This window comes from Alternaria metachromatica (assembly GCF_023757995.1).
Source record: "Alternaria metachromatica strain BMP 0045 chromosome Unknown scaffold_1, whole genome shotgun sequence".
NCBI classification, from domain to species: Eukaryota; Fungi; Ascomycota; class Dothideomycetes; order Pleosporales; family Pleosporaceae; genus Alternaria; species Alternaria metachromatica.
In genome coordinates, this window is record NW_026055492.1 from 360691 (window position 1) to 374315 (window position 13625).

Genomic DNA, 13625 nt, shown 5'->3' on the forward strand with positions numbered 1-13625 from the left:
TGGCACTAAATTTGGGTGGACTCGGCACGCACGCCTCACCGCCTGCGTCACCGCTTACTGCCGCATGCGTACCTGGGTAGTTCCATCGCGCGTGCCTGCCTGGACTCTTACAACATTTCACCTTCGCTTCGACTCAACCACCCACTGTCTCGTCAGCCCCCCCGGCGCACGCACATCGCACAAGCTAGAGAACGATGCGCCCTTCCCGATCCACATAAGACCGTTGCAAACCGAGTGTCCCGTCTGCAACTTGGGCTGGCGCATGGGAATAAAGCCGTCCGTCCCCCACGCACCTTTCCGGCCGTCATCCGAGCTGAACCCGATTCCGTGCCTGCACCACCGCAATCATGGGCGCGGCAATGAAGGACCCCGTGGAGAAGAGCGGAGGGGATCCCGTACAAGCCGTGAAGCAGTTGCTCAGGACAGTCGTCCGTATGTTCTACGAGACCGAGCACATCGTCATTATGGACGCGCTCTGCTATCACGGCGCGCTGCCCGTGGCCGACATGACCATTATCCTCGACGCAGGCAAGAACTCGAAACATGTCAGCAAGGTTGCGGGTAAGCTTCGGGAGGCAGGGCTGTGTTCATCCTACACTCAGCATGTCCTGCGCCAGGGTGCAAACAAGGCATCAAGCAGAGAGTTCTTTTACATTGACTGGCGCCGCGCCGTCGACTCTGTCAAGTACAAGATTCACAAGATTGATGAGGGCATCAAGAGGGACGCGAAACCCACTACCGAGAAACCCGAGTTCAAATGCCTGAGATGCAAATCCACATACACGACCATGCAGGCGCTTGATCACCCCGATACGAACCCTGGGCCAGACGACAGCGGCTTCATCTGCGCGAGATGCGGATTCCGATTAGACGAGATCGACCAAGATATTCAAGCGGACGACGTCGACGACACCCCAGCCAAGTTCAATAAGCTGTTTGGCCCGCTGATCGAGATGATGTCAAAGATTCAGGACATGGGCAACCTTCCAGCGTTGGAACCGCCAGACATTATCAGCGAAAGGATCGAGCTTCCTCGAGATAGGAATGTCGACCCTGGTACGCAGGTCGAGGTTATCGAGACGACGGCCTCACGCCCAACCGCCGTCAAAGGCATTGACACAGGCCCAGAGAAGATCAATGTGCAGATAGGCTCGAGCGCAGAGCAAAACGAGAAGCAGCGAGCGGCAGACCGGGCTCGTCAAGAGAAAATATCCATGCAGAACCAGCTTCCCACTTGGCATACAAAATCAACCGTCATCAAAGATGCGGCAGGGAATACGACCACTGTGAAGCAAGAGGCGGACGGGATCGACAATGCCAGTATCAAGACGGAGGCAGGGGATACAATGGGCACCAATCAGAACCTTGATGCAGTCTTCGCCCAGATCGAAGCCGAGCGCCGCAGGAAGGAGCAGGAGGACGACGACGAGGACGACGAGGATGACGACGAGGACGAGTTTGAAGATGTCGATGTGGGCACGCCCAGTGCTCTACCGGAAGCGAAGCGTGTCAAGCTGGAATCGTCCGCCGCTCCAACTCCTTCCGCCGCTGCCACACCAGCAGCAGCAACCCCAGCCGCATCCAACGGCGGCGATGAAAGCGAAGAGGATGAATTCGAGGATGTAAACTGATTGATCACATAGCGATGGCGTTTGTTTATCCAGGGTGGTCTCTGAAAGCATTGTCGGATGGCGTGTCTTTTCAATGGCGTTTTCGCATACACTGGGCTATTTTCACCGCTGGAAACATGGAAAGCGTTTATTTAGATTGCATGTACCAAATGAGATGACTTGACACTTTTGCACAAGGAGCCGAGCCATGGAAATAGCTCCAAGCATGCGACGAGGCGGTGTTGGTTGGTGTGGCCATTGAGTACATACAGCCTTGGAATACCAAGGCAGTGGAACTTGCAAGGGTCGTGTCCTAGGCGAGCTTGCACCATGCCACCTCAGATCCCCGCGTACCTTCACTAAGGCCTCCGCAGACCAGACCCCCCGCGAGCACACCAGCGCCCATCGCTGTCGCTTCAACATCTGCGCCGCTGCCCGATGGACCAAGGATAAAGCGCGAATCGACCATGGCCGCATCAACCAAATCCCTCTCGTCGCTGCTTGCGCAAGCCACCATCGCCGACCACGACCAAGTGCTCACGGCCGCCAATGCAGCCCTGGGCAGGTCCAAGGGCGATTTGGATGCGCAGCACACCAAAGCAGTAGCGCTGCTCCATCTGGACCGCTACGCGGATTCATTGCAAGTGTTTGAGGGTGCACACGAGCTGCAGGAGAAGGCGCGGTTCGAGTACGCATACGCCCTCTACAAGACTGGCAATGCAGCCAGGGCTGCCCAGGTAGCCGCAGCGGCAGGGCCAGACGCCGGCCGGGGGATGAAGCACATGCTTGCCCAGGCCGTATGTACTCGACGGCAGCGGGGCCGCAGACATCGCTGACACAGACACGCCAGGCATACCGCTCAGAGAACTTCGCGCACGCCACCAAGATCTACCGGGACCTCGCCGACCAGAACGTGCAAACCGAAGAGTACGATATCCGCATCAATGCGGGCGCCGTCGATGCACAGCTCGAGTGGACAGGCCAAGGCGAGCTTGCCCAGAAGAAGCAGCCCACACGTGAGGACCTCGACGTCTTCGAGACTGCCTTCAACGCAGCATGCGGCAGCATCTCTCGCAATGAGTTTGGCCAGGCACAGGTGTGTCTGAAGCGCGCCAAGGACCTGTGCAATGCTCTCTCGGACCTCAGTGAGGAAGAGAAGAAGGCCGAGTTGCTGCCAATTACCGTGCAGCAGGTCTATGTGCTCACGCAATTGGGCAAGACGGATGAAGCAGAGGAGCTGGCCACCAAGATCCCCTTCGCCGAGTAAGACGATCATGCCCGGCTCAGAACCAGCACTGACAGCAGCAGCATCAAGGAGCTCTCAACCCGCTACATCGCCCAGGTCAACACCATCGCCGCCTCGAAGCAGCACTCGAACCCGTACCTCTCACATCGTCTGTTCCACGCATCGCCGCAGCCCCCCGTCACCGACCAGCACTTCTCCTACCAGTCCAACATCCTGCGACAAGACGAATATGTCATGGCCCTGCTATCGCAAAAGGTCGCTGGCGTCGCATCGTCCACCGAGAAAGTCATCTCTGCATCGCCTGCTCCGTCCCTGTCCCCTGCCATCAATATGGCGGCGGTGCTCAACGCAGCAGCCCACGCCAGGAACGCAGACACCGAGAAGGCTGCGCTGAGGGAAATAGTACCATTGCTGGAAAAGAGACCGACCGATGTGGGTCTAATACTAACTATAACACACTTATACGTCATCACCAACAACTACGCTGCGGCAACACATCTCCTAGAATCCTTTTTCAAGCGTTTGGAACAGAGTGCCTCAGCCTCCGATCTCGACGTACGGTTCGCACCAGGGCTGATTGCCGCACTCGTCTCCCTGTACGCACAACAAGGCCGGCCCGGCGCGTCAAAGAACGAGCTAGCAAAAGCAGCCGAATACTGGCGGAAGCCTCACAAGTCGAAAACAGAGGCCCCATCAAAGTCTCTCATGGTCGCTGCCGGTACCGCCCTCCTTGATACTCATAATCCAGATAACGTTAGATCTGCAGGAGAGATCTTCAAGGGCTTGTACAACCAGGATAACGAAGATCGAGCGTCTATCGCTGGTCTCGTAGCCGCATACAGTATCACAGATCCATCGTCAATACCTGCGGATCTTTTGTCTTATCTACCAGAAGCCAACCGACTGGTATCCGACGTGGATGCCGTTGAACTTGAAAATGCAGGCGTCCCACTCGGTAGCCTCACGTCGGTCAATCTTGGAACAGAATCCCGGAAACGTAGCCTTGCACCAGCCAAGGAGGCGCCGGCCAGAGCGAAGAGGTTGCGCAAGTCGAGAATGCCAAAGGACTATGTCGAGGGTAAGAAGATGGACCCCGAAAGATGGCTCCCTATGCGTGATAGGAGCTACTACCGTCCAAAGGGCAAGAAAGGAAAGAAGAGAATGGAAGGCCTTACCCAGGGTGGAGTCGTGGCAGACGACAAGGGAACACCAGCCGCTCAGGAGAAGAAGGGTGGCGCTGAGAAGGGGAAAAACAAGAAGAAGGGCAAGGGTGGCAAGTGGTAGAAAGCAGCCTACGATGCTTCTCTAGACAAAAAAACACAGACAGATCTGTATCGCAATGCCATCTAAGACGATACACCATATGCGAGTCATGTATCGATACCCCCCCTGCTACATGCGTACTTGCTGCTGGGAACTTGAAGCTACCCCGCTATCCCTTCAATGACCAGAACAGCGCGTCACTAAGCATGCGTTTCTCAATCACTATTCCGATTCAGTAATTCTTCATCTAAAACATGTCGGACGAAAAGCGGAAAGACTACTGTTACACGCAATGGACACGTTACGCGCCAGAGTGGGCGAAAACTGGATACCACCAGAAGCCGAGGTTCACCGTGAACATCTCTACATTAGCTCGAATCGACTCTATGCCAAGTACTAAGTAGAGCTAGCAAGTCCTTACATGCTCTTACGTCTGGGCTTAAGTTGTCCAGGATCAACGTGGAAGATCTAGTAGACCCCACCGCAGCTTCGAGACTGTTTAGCTCCTGTTGTACTTAAAAGGGTGACCGCATCTCGTACTCGCTGTACATGCTCTCTTCAATCATCTCCATTTTCGACAGCAAACTACCACATCACCTACCCAATTGCATACAGAACACTATTTCATAACATACAGAAAGATGCCAGGCCAACAAACTCGCCAGTGGGTTCTTGCCAACCCACCACTCAACGACCCCGTCATTGAGGGCAACGACGCGACCTTTTCGCTCCAAACCATTGACCTCCCAAGCCCAACCGCTGATCAAGTCCTCATCAAAGTACTTTACTTCTCCAATGACCCCGCACAAAGAGGATGGTGAGTTTGACCACACAAAAAAATCCCGTAGAACACGACTGACTTGTGTCTACAGGATCCAGAAAGACATGGACCCTGAGCGCCTCTACGTGGAGCCGGTGAAGCAAGGTGGAGTAATGCGTTCCTTCGCCATTGCCGAGATTGTCGAATCCAGCACCGATAGCCTGCCCAAGGGTCAACTCGTCATGGGCGACTTCGGCTGGACAGAATATGCCGTTGTATCCAACAAAGCCGTTCGCCCCATCCAAGCCGACGAGAGCGCCGGCATCCGCCCCACGCACTTCATCGGTGCACTCGGCGGAACAGGCCTGACCGCGTACTACGGCCTCATCGACATCGCGCGCGCCTCTTCCTCCGATACGGTCGTCGTTTCCGGAGCTGCGGGAGCTACCGGCTCCATGGTTGTGCAACTCGCCAAGCACGTTCTTGGATGTAAACGCGTCATCGGCATTGCCGGTGGTGAGAAGAAGTGCCGCTGGGTCGAGAGTCTGGGCGCAGATGTTTGCGTCGACTACAAAGCCGCGTCTTTCGAGGCTGACCTTAAGAAAGCCACGGAGGGTTACGTAGAAGTCTACTTTGACAATGTTGGCGGCGACATCTTGTCGCTCATGCTGGGTCGTATGAAGCGCCACGGACGCATCGCTGCGTGCGGCGCCGTCGCAACGTACAACTCCATGGGCGACAGCGGCGTCAAGAACTGGTTCGAGATTATCAGCAATCGCATCGAGGTCAGAGGCTTCATTGTTATCGATGCTATTGAATCGGGCAAGGCTGGTCAGTATATCCAGGAGTTGATCAAGGGAGTCAAGGAGGGTAAGCTCAAGGTTGGACCCGAAACGGAGACAGTGGTTAAGACTAAGTTTGAGGATGTGCCCAAAACTTGGATGATGCTTTTCCAAGGTGGCAACACGGGCAAGTTGGTTACGGAGGTACAGGCCTAGGTTAGCATACGACCAACTGCATAGATGTTGAGTCAATGTTACAAATGGAAAGTACTCAAACCGTGCATCGCACAGGAACAGGTGTGACATTTGCATATCCGGAGATGTATATCTACAGCATATGTCATTTCGTGTAAACCATAGGCCAATTCAGTCTTCGCAGTCGCTTTGTCCAACTGAATCACTCTTTGCCGTTGTGCTCCCTTGACTTGCATGCTTGAACTTGATGGTAAACGGCTTCTATATAACTGTAGCTTGCATTATATCTGCCGTTGACCCTTAGGTAGACTATCTTCCAAAAAGTAACAAGTCATTGCTACCTTTGGGGGTAGACGCTTTAGCGGGTGCTGATTGTTGTACATGGGTTTCTGTGCATCATGATAAGCAAATGTAGACAAAACTTACTCCGAGTGAGACGGCGGAGAAAATCGAAGGTAGCTTCTACAAGCAGGTATGAGTCGCCGTATGAGTGTAAGATGTCTTCACTGCGTCGCGTGATATGAAGGAACACGAAAGTCATAGTTGATGACCTCTGAGTGACTACAAGTAGTTTGCCCACCCCTAACCTGCAAACTATGATGAGAACATGACGATACTTGTGAGTTGGCCCATTTTGAGGTACTCGCCAATGGAGAAGTGGTGGCACCACCCAAGCTTCCGTCGAAACGATCCACGCTGTAGACTTGGTGTAACATGCGCATGTTAGAGTAGCTACGCCTTGCAAACGGAGTCATTAAGGAGAGTTCTGTCAAGTGTAACAGGAAGAAAACTGCGATGCCATTATTTATTTCGTCATAGTCTACATGGAACCCTTCAAATATACCGCGGGTTGCCCTGCACGGTCTTCTTGACATTCTCGAAAGGTTCTAATGCGATGGGCGCTTGGTAGAGCTCCGGTACTCTCGCGCCCATGTAAACTTTTGCGCACCATCCTGCTTCGGTCTGTGCTCCCTTCATCTCGTAGTATTTTCTCGCAACCATAAGCGGTGTCAACGATCCGAATTTTGCAGTGTAACCAGTGACGGGCCGACAATTGTACGGCACGCTTCGACATATCGAATCTGCATAGCTGCTGAGCTGGCGGTCCCACATGTACAATTGCTTCATATCGAGTTGTCGATGCTGCCGGAGCAACTTGAATGTGTTGCCTTGCAAGATCAACATGCTCATCCAGTAGATAAGGTAGCAAATGCCGGCCCCAAAGTAGTGGAAGTAGAAGACGGGATCGAATACGCGGTCTGCGCAAATATCCAGGAAGCCATCCATGAAGGCAACGTCTACCGTGTCGTATCGCGGACCGTGTCTTTCAAAGGTTGAGAGCCACTCAAAAGCACGGCTAGCGACTTGTTGCGAATCCTCAATGAGAGAATCAATCTCCTCCTTTGGACATTCTGGTCTGGTGGCCTTGTCCGTGCGCTCCAGGAGTCGTGGGATGTGTATGCAAATGTCGTTCAGAGCCACGTACGGATCCACTTTTGCCGCTTTGGCAGTCACTGCTAACCATTCCGTGCTGTCTAGCATCGAGGCCTTTCGCATGTGGTAGCCGATACTCAGCTAGCAGGCATTAGCGAGGCTGTACAGCATACGACAACACGATTCCTCATACCGAGTTGTACCGTATGGCGTGGAAAATTTGCATGCTCAACCGACTCTCGAATGAAGCTGGCCCACGCTGCTTAAGAAGATGTAGAAGTCCCTGGACATGGTAGAAAAAGCCATGACCTTGTGTAACACCTACAAAAACCTATGCGAGTGGTTAGACCTAATAGCGAGAGCATTGGATGAGATCGCTTGTACCTCGTAAAGCGTGAGCATATACGTTGATAGCAGTGTTTCGTCTTTGAGTGCTGTCACTGGATCTTGTATTGCGCGCAACATCTGACTCAGGGCTGTGCCATATAGCGACCTGGAGCGATGGATGAGCGGATGATTTCTGTTGTTCACCGCCAGTTGCGCTGCAGAGAGAGCATCAATTGCAGCCATGAGTACCGGGCTGTTCGCGGGCATAGTAGGTAGGCCAAGCATCAGGGCTGAAGGGGGCGGCAACGCCGGACCCTCAGCTCTGGGCAAATACAGGGCAATGAAGGTTCCCAGATGCTGTATTCTGTCGGCGGCAACTGCGCTGACCTGCTTGGGCAGAGGCGCATCCTCAGGCTCCGTTTGCGCATCTTCTCTGCGTACGATGGCCTTGCTTGAGAAAGTTGCGTCGTTTTGTGAGCTTGACGAAGCTTGACTGGCGTACTTGTAGCGATTCTCATCCTCCTTGATCAGGGATGGCTTTTCTCCGTGTGCATCGAAGTTGTGGAGAATAAAAGCCTGTGCTGGCCGATACCCAGGGCATTTTGTTCCGCGCCTCACGCAGGTATTGCACTCTGGTTTGGTCTCGTCGCATCGAACCTTTCTTTTCCTGCACTCGAAGCAGCCAGCCGATCGCTTTGGCATTGTGAGACTACCCGTGGGACCACCACTTTTGAGACCTGGGAGGATGCGATGAGATATGGCACAAGATGGCTGATGTGTAGTTCCGTCTCCTGTCTTTCCGGTATGGACTGGGCTGCTAGGGGCGAGGATAGTGAAGGGCGCACACCACGCACCGCCCGCAGACGCGGCCGCTAGAGGCGATGGCCAAGAGGCACCCCGTATTCAACGGTGTTGGCCAATCAGTAGTGGCGGTGTCAGCGCTATCACCGGCTGGTTCCCAAGCTTTGCAGCCCTTCCCGCATGTGCTTCCCCTGGCATCCTCGTGCCAAAGTGACGGAAAGTGATGAGGGGTTCGAAGAGCTCGTTGCTTTCCGGGCGCTTCCTCGGCCCAGCAGGCGCGCGTCTTTACTGCAATGGAACAACTTCTCTTCCAACAAAGTATAGACTATGCATTCCTCGCGTGTGCCTAAAACTCGCGATAGTCCTAAATCCAAAACACGAGCCGAACGCTATCCCGGGGCGACCCCGCGATGCGGTGCAGTCCGGTGCACGGCTTCATTCGCTCTAAGCGAACCTTCCAAGGTTGGAAGCGGCGGACCGTCCAACGCAATAAAGGAGACGGAATCATGACGGGACTCTAGAAATCGACAACTTAGTCGATTGCTTGATGTTCTGGCGTATGGCGATATCGGTCGAGGGCGGAGGAAACCACGGCAAATGAAGCTGGAGAAGCCGTCGTGATGTCTGCGACTAGTGACCTTTTGACGGAATTTTAGTACATGCGTCGACAGTCATGCCATATGTCATCGATGGCTGTGGGAAGCGTACAGCGTCTGTCTCAACAGAAGCTGCAGAGTAAGACCGCGATGTTATATGGTCCGCCATTGCGACACGCGCTTTCATTCTGGAGGATCCTACAGCACGTGGTCGCCTCTCCATCTGGCAAGGCTTTGCGAAACCTCTCCACTTATTTCGTATTTAGGAAGGAACTGCGACCAACGCGCAAAGACACATTACCCACACATGTGGTGGCTTGTGTGTCAATGGTGGAGCCTCATCGGCATGCAACACTAGTAATTCCAGCGTATCGTCGGTCGACGTACTACAGGTCAGAGGACTCTCGAGCAGCGACACAAATCATTCTACCTAGCATTTCATGGGTAAACAATAGGGAACCACCGAAAGTGATCAAGACATGGCAACAGGACCTGGCCATTGATCTTACAAACTACCACTATGCTGTAACGCTGGTATCTGCTTCAGCTGAACAAATTTATCGAACGCACCAGTCAACGACTGATACGAGTCGATATGGCCGGTCCACCCAAATCTCCTCGCTTTGTTAACGCTCAACGTTGCCGACCACGTACGCTGAAACACCCAATCCTGGAAAGCCCACGTACCAGATGCCCAAGTCGCCTTCGCTTCAGGACAACCGTTCTTTTCACAGATGCGCTCCCAGACCTCTTGCTTGTCCACAGCCCACTCAGCCAAGCTGAGATCTAGTTGCGTCTCTCCTTCTGATGGACGAGGCTTTTCAAAGGTCTGCTCACTTGTTGCGCGGGCCCCTGCGTAGGCGGCGATGCGTGGCCACATGTATCTCCACGAAAAATAGTCACCATTGACGACATTGAAGGCCTGATTCCCAGCGTGTGGATGTGTAGAGGCCCATACGGTCAGGTCGGCAATGAGTCTGGAGTCGGAAAGGTCGTCGTATCCTTCCCAATACAGCTGGTTCGTCGGCATACGCGCCTCAACGCCCATCTCTTTGCAAACGAGAAAGTACAAGGCATATGTCAAAGCTGAATTCATGCCGTTTGGCTTGGACGTGTGGCCGATAATGGCTTCTGGCCGGATGACGTTCCAAGTCCAATTCTGGCCAGTTTGGCGTGTCGTTAGGTAGTCTTCTTGGGCGAAGTAGAAGTTGCCAAGCGGACTTTCCCTTCTGGGCTCTTCCTCCCGAGCTGGAGATGGCACGGGACTGAGGTGAACATTGTAGTGTTTTCCTCCAGTCTGAAGCGTACAGTTCTCTAGACTGGGAGCCACGACTAGTAGAGCGTCGAGGAAGTTGGCGAAGAGCTTTTCGTTGGCGTGGTTGAGTTTCGCAAAGTCGTCTTTGTGTACATACGAAGAGAAGTATGCATGAGTAACATCTTGGCATGCTGAGCGCATCTTTTTGATCAAGGCATCGGGATTATCGGAAAGATCGAGGGCTAAAAACATTATACGGTCATCGTGAACGGTGGTCTTGAAGGGCGACCGCGACGTGACGACAATGTTTCTCCACTCGGCAGAGGTCGTATTCTTCACGAGGTGCTCGATGATGGCTGAGCCTGTTATTCCATTGCCACCTGTAACTAGTGCGACCTTAGACATCTTCTTTGGCGTACAGGAGAATGAGGACCTGTTTCCAAAGGGTATGGGTATGGAGTTGCAGTTGCTGGGAAGGATGAGCGGAGGAGATGCTGTGCCGATAGCGAATTCTCAGGAATGGGACTGCGCCCTTCAGTCAACGATGTCTTCCATATATCTATCGCAATGCGCACGAACTGTACTTTGAGCGCGCCATCTGCCAAGATTGTAACCCGCCTCTACGCAAACGCGGATGCCAAGTGGCATTGGCGCTGCCGAAACTCCTTGCAGTCTGGGATAAGGAGGTCAGCAACGATGCCATTGGCGACACCAGCATCTTGGTAAGGGTGTTCAATGAAACAAAGTACGGCTTGGTACACCCGTGTGGCATGGGTAAAGTGGTATTTCGCCTTTTCAGGCGTAAGATGTAGTGACGTTGCGGGGAAGCGTGCAAACAAGATGCCATACAAACCTAGCACTCGTAATCAAGAGATTGGTGGCAGACACAGGTCACAACACACATAGCTATGTCGCTCCTTCTAGTGGACGGAAGGAAAATGCCGCCCGCAGCTGGTATGAACTCTACCATCAGGTCGATTGCGCTGATGGCCCGTAATCGGGACGCTAGCCAACAGCCAGCAGTACTACGGTCATGAATAGACAAATCATCCTTGAAGATAAGTACGGAGTCTAAGTTGTGCCATCAGTCCATGCAACTCCAGTATTTGACTACTGAGGCCGAATTCCAAGGGTTATATTGTGCTCACTCACATGGAATTGCACTGTGATCAAATTGTCACATTCATTTGTGAGATCTGAGACTGGTAACAAGATATTCAAGCAAAATCTATACTATGCCCTGCCCAAGATCTGCTGCAACACTTCCGAAAGCTTCGCGGTTGGGTTCGCCACTAAATCCACGCAGCGCCAGCCAACGAAGTGGTCAGGCCTCACCAACACAACCCCTCTCTCCCCGACACCTCTCACTTGATACCACTCCCGGTATGCGTCCATGTAGTCGCCTCCGAAGCCGATCTTATAGGCGCGAACGAATACACCACTCATGTCCGAAACCTCCTTCGCTGCATGTAGCCAAGCATCGCCGCCGACGCCTGTGAGTAATGTGAAAGACCCTCGTCCACAGAGATCCAGACTTGAGAGTCTTTTTGCTTGCCCATTGGCTGCTAGCCAGACATGTGGAAGGTGATACCCGGGATAGGTGCTGGTATTAATCTCTCTCAAAGCGTTTATATGGTTGAATTCGGGGGCAATATCCCCACTTTCAATCACCACTGCAGATGTGTTCAGGTAGACCTGGTTCATTTGGATGCCCAGTGCTTGCACTTCATCCTCGGTAGCTTCCAGTGCCTCTCGAAACTGATCGCGCATCTTCTCTCCTTCTGTCGAGTCGGACTTGAGCAGATCGGTGGCCTTCTTCCTGGACGAACTATCCAGGCCAATGAGTGCCCAAAGTGTTCGATGCGCCTCCATTCCATCGTTCGCGCGGCGGACGATGCTGTCGCCTACGGGCTTGCGCTCGACCGTAAGGGTATCAAGGAGAGATGGTGAAGCTAAGCCTTTGATAACATAAGCCAACTTCCAGGAGATGTTGAAAGCGTCTGATATGCACGTGTTGCTGCCGAGTCCGTTTATAGGGGGATGCCTATGTGTCGCGTCGCCGATACACAGCACCCTGCCGCTTTGCCAACTCTCAGCGACTTGATCATTGATTGTCCAAGAAAACGAGGACAATATTTCGATATCAATCGAGTCGTCGCCAATCATCTGGTACAGCCGCTTCAGAATGGCGTCCTCGGTTGGCTGAGAGCTGTTCTTGTCCTTCGTCGCTGGGTGCATCGACACCACCCACTCCGTCCAAGGCCTGACCATGCGAAAATTACCCACAGCCGACCACTCTGGCGCAACGGGATTCAGTACCCAGTTGAGGCTTCCTGGTCGATGCTGAATGTACTTAGATAGGTCGGCTTTGATATGGATGTTGAAGGCGGTGTTGAGCTGGCGGCCAAGTACTGGTATCTTGAGAGCCTGCAACACAGCGCTCCGGGCGCCATCTGCTCCGATTAGATAGCTGGATGTTATGTTGTACTCCTCTCCGGTCGATCTGTTTCGCATAGTCGTAACGATTACGTCAGCTATCTTCTCAAAACGCACGAATTCAGTGTAAAATCGGAACTCGGCACCGTGCCTCGTGGCTTCTTCGATCAGAACTGGCTCGAGGTAGCTTTGAGGCAGATCCGACATGGCGCAAGGACTCGCTCGCTCATAGTCGCCTTTTTGGGATGGTCGGTTACCCCAAGCCCAAACGCGACCATACTCTTCGCCAGCTAGTGTGTTCAGCCACGAGGTATGCTGCATACCTGCACTCGATTAGTACATGCTCGACATTTGGGATACAGGTAGCTGGTACTCCCAACGCAGCGAACATACATTCTGCAGTGCTTGCTATCGTGCCCAATTTCTCCTCGATACCCGCGTCCCTCAAAACTTCCATTGCTCTTTGATTGAATATGTGCGCTCGAGGGGTATTTGCCGTGCCGCTGTGTCTCGATATTGAAAGTGACTTCACGCCTTGTTGAGCCAGCAGCAATGCAGTGGTGGCGCCAGAGGGGCCCGCACCAACGATCACAACAGAATATTCCATGCTTCGATAGACAGGAGCGGTTCGTTGTACAAATCTGATTAGATGCTGAATACAGTAGATATGTTCACCACTAAAAGCACATCATGCTGTTGACGGCCAAGCATCTTGAAGACATACGCGGAGTCTAGTCGAGGCTAATCAATTATTCCAATGGTTTGTCGTGGCATGTCCACGACCTGTGCAGACTCTTGGCCTACTAAGTGGTATGTGTTCCGCTTGCATCACGTGCAAAGGACCATAAGTGCATCAATTTCGGCTTTCAGATGCGGCTTCATCAGTCACCGCTGAAGGACGCAGTCTGATTAGTCGCAGC

General features: G+C 53.2%; 6 protein-coding genes across 6 annotated transcripts; 3 read left to right on the forward strand and 3 right to left on the reverse strand.

Annotated features, from left to right (window-relative positions):
- Positions 1-347: 347 nt before the first annotated feature.
- On the forward strand, positions 348-1631 carry J4E83_000116 (uncharacterized protein; the record flags this gene model as incomplete). Its single annotated transcript, XM_049327080.1, has 1 exon — positions 348-1631. One exon carries the CDS (start codon positions 348-350, stop codon positions 1629-1631), a length of 1284 nt encoding a protein of 427 aa, XP_049193225.1.
- Positions 1632-2077: 446 nt separating this feature from the next.
- On the forward strand, positions 2078-4140 carry J4E83_000117 (uncharacterized protein; the record flags this gene model as incomplete). The annotated part of the gene is made up of 3 exons (XM_049327081.1): positions 2078-2407; positions 2461-2873; positions 2919-4140. The coding sequence occupies 3 exons, from the start codon at positions 2078-2080 to the stop codon at positions 4138-4140; spliced, it is 1965 nt and encodes a 654-aa protein (XP_049193226.1).
- Positions 4141-4760: 620 nt separating this feature from the next.
- J4E83_000118 (uncharacterized protein) lies at positions 4761-5877 on the forward strand (the record flags this gene model as incomplete). Its single annotated transcript, XM_049327082.1, has 2 exons — positions 4761-4936; positions 4992-5877. The coding sequence occupies 2 exons, from the start codon at positions 4761-4763 to the stop codon at positions 5875-5877; spliced, it is 1062 nt and encodes a 353-aa protein (XP_049193227.1).
- Positions 5878-6690: 813 nt separating this feature from the next.
- Positions 6691-8319, reverse strand: J4E83_000119 (uncharacterized protein; the record flags this gene model as incomplete). The annotated part of the gene is made up of 3 exons (XM_049327083.1): positions 6691-7431; positions 7484-7621; positions 7675-8319. The coding sequence occupies 3 exons, from the start codon at positions 8317-8319 to the stop codon at positions 6691-6693; spliced, it is 1524 nt and encodes a 507-aa protein (XP_049193228.1).
- Positions 8320-9519: 1200 nt separating this feature from the next.
- Positions 9520-10674, reverse strand: J4E83_000120 (uncharacterized protein; the record flags this gene model as incomplete). The annotated part of the gene is made up of 1 exon (XM_049327084.1): positions 9520-10674. The coding sequence occupies one exon, from the start codon at positions 10672-10674 to the stop codon at positions 9520-9522; it is 1155 nt and encodes a 384-aa protein (XP_049193229.1).
- Positions 10675-11502: 828 nt separating this feature from the next.
- On the reverse strand, positions 11503-13100 carry J4E83_000121 (uncharacterized protein; the record flags this gene model as incomplete). Its single annotated transcript, XM_049327085.1, has 2 exons — positions 11503-13020; positions 13095-13100. The coding sequence occupies 2 exons, from the start codon at positions 13098-13100 to the stop codon at positions 11503-11505; spliced, it is 1524 nt and encodes a 507-aa protein (XP_049193230.1).
- Positions 13101-13625: the final 525 nt, after the last annotated feature.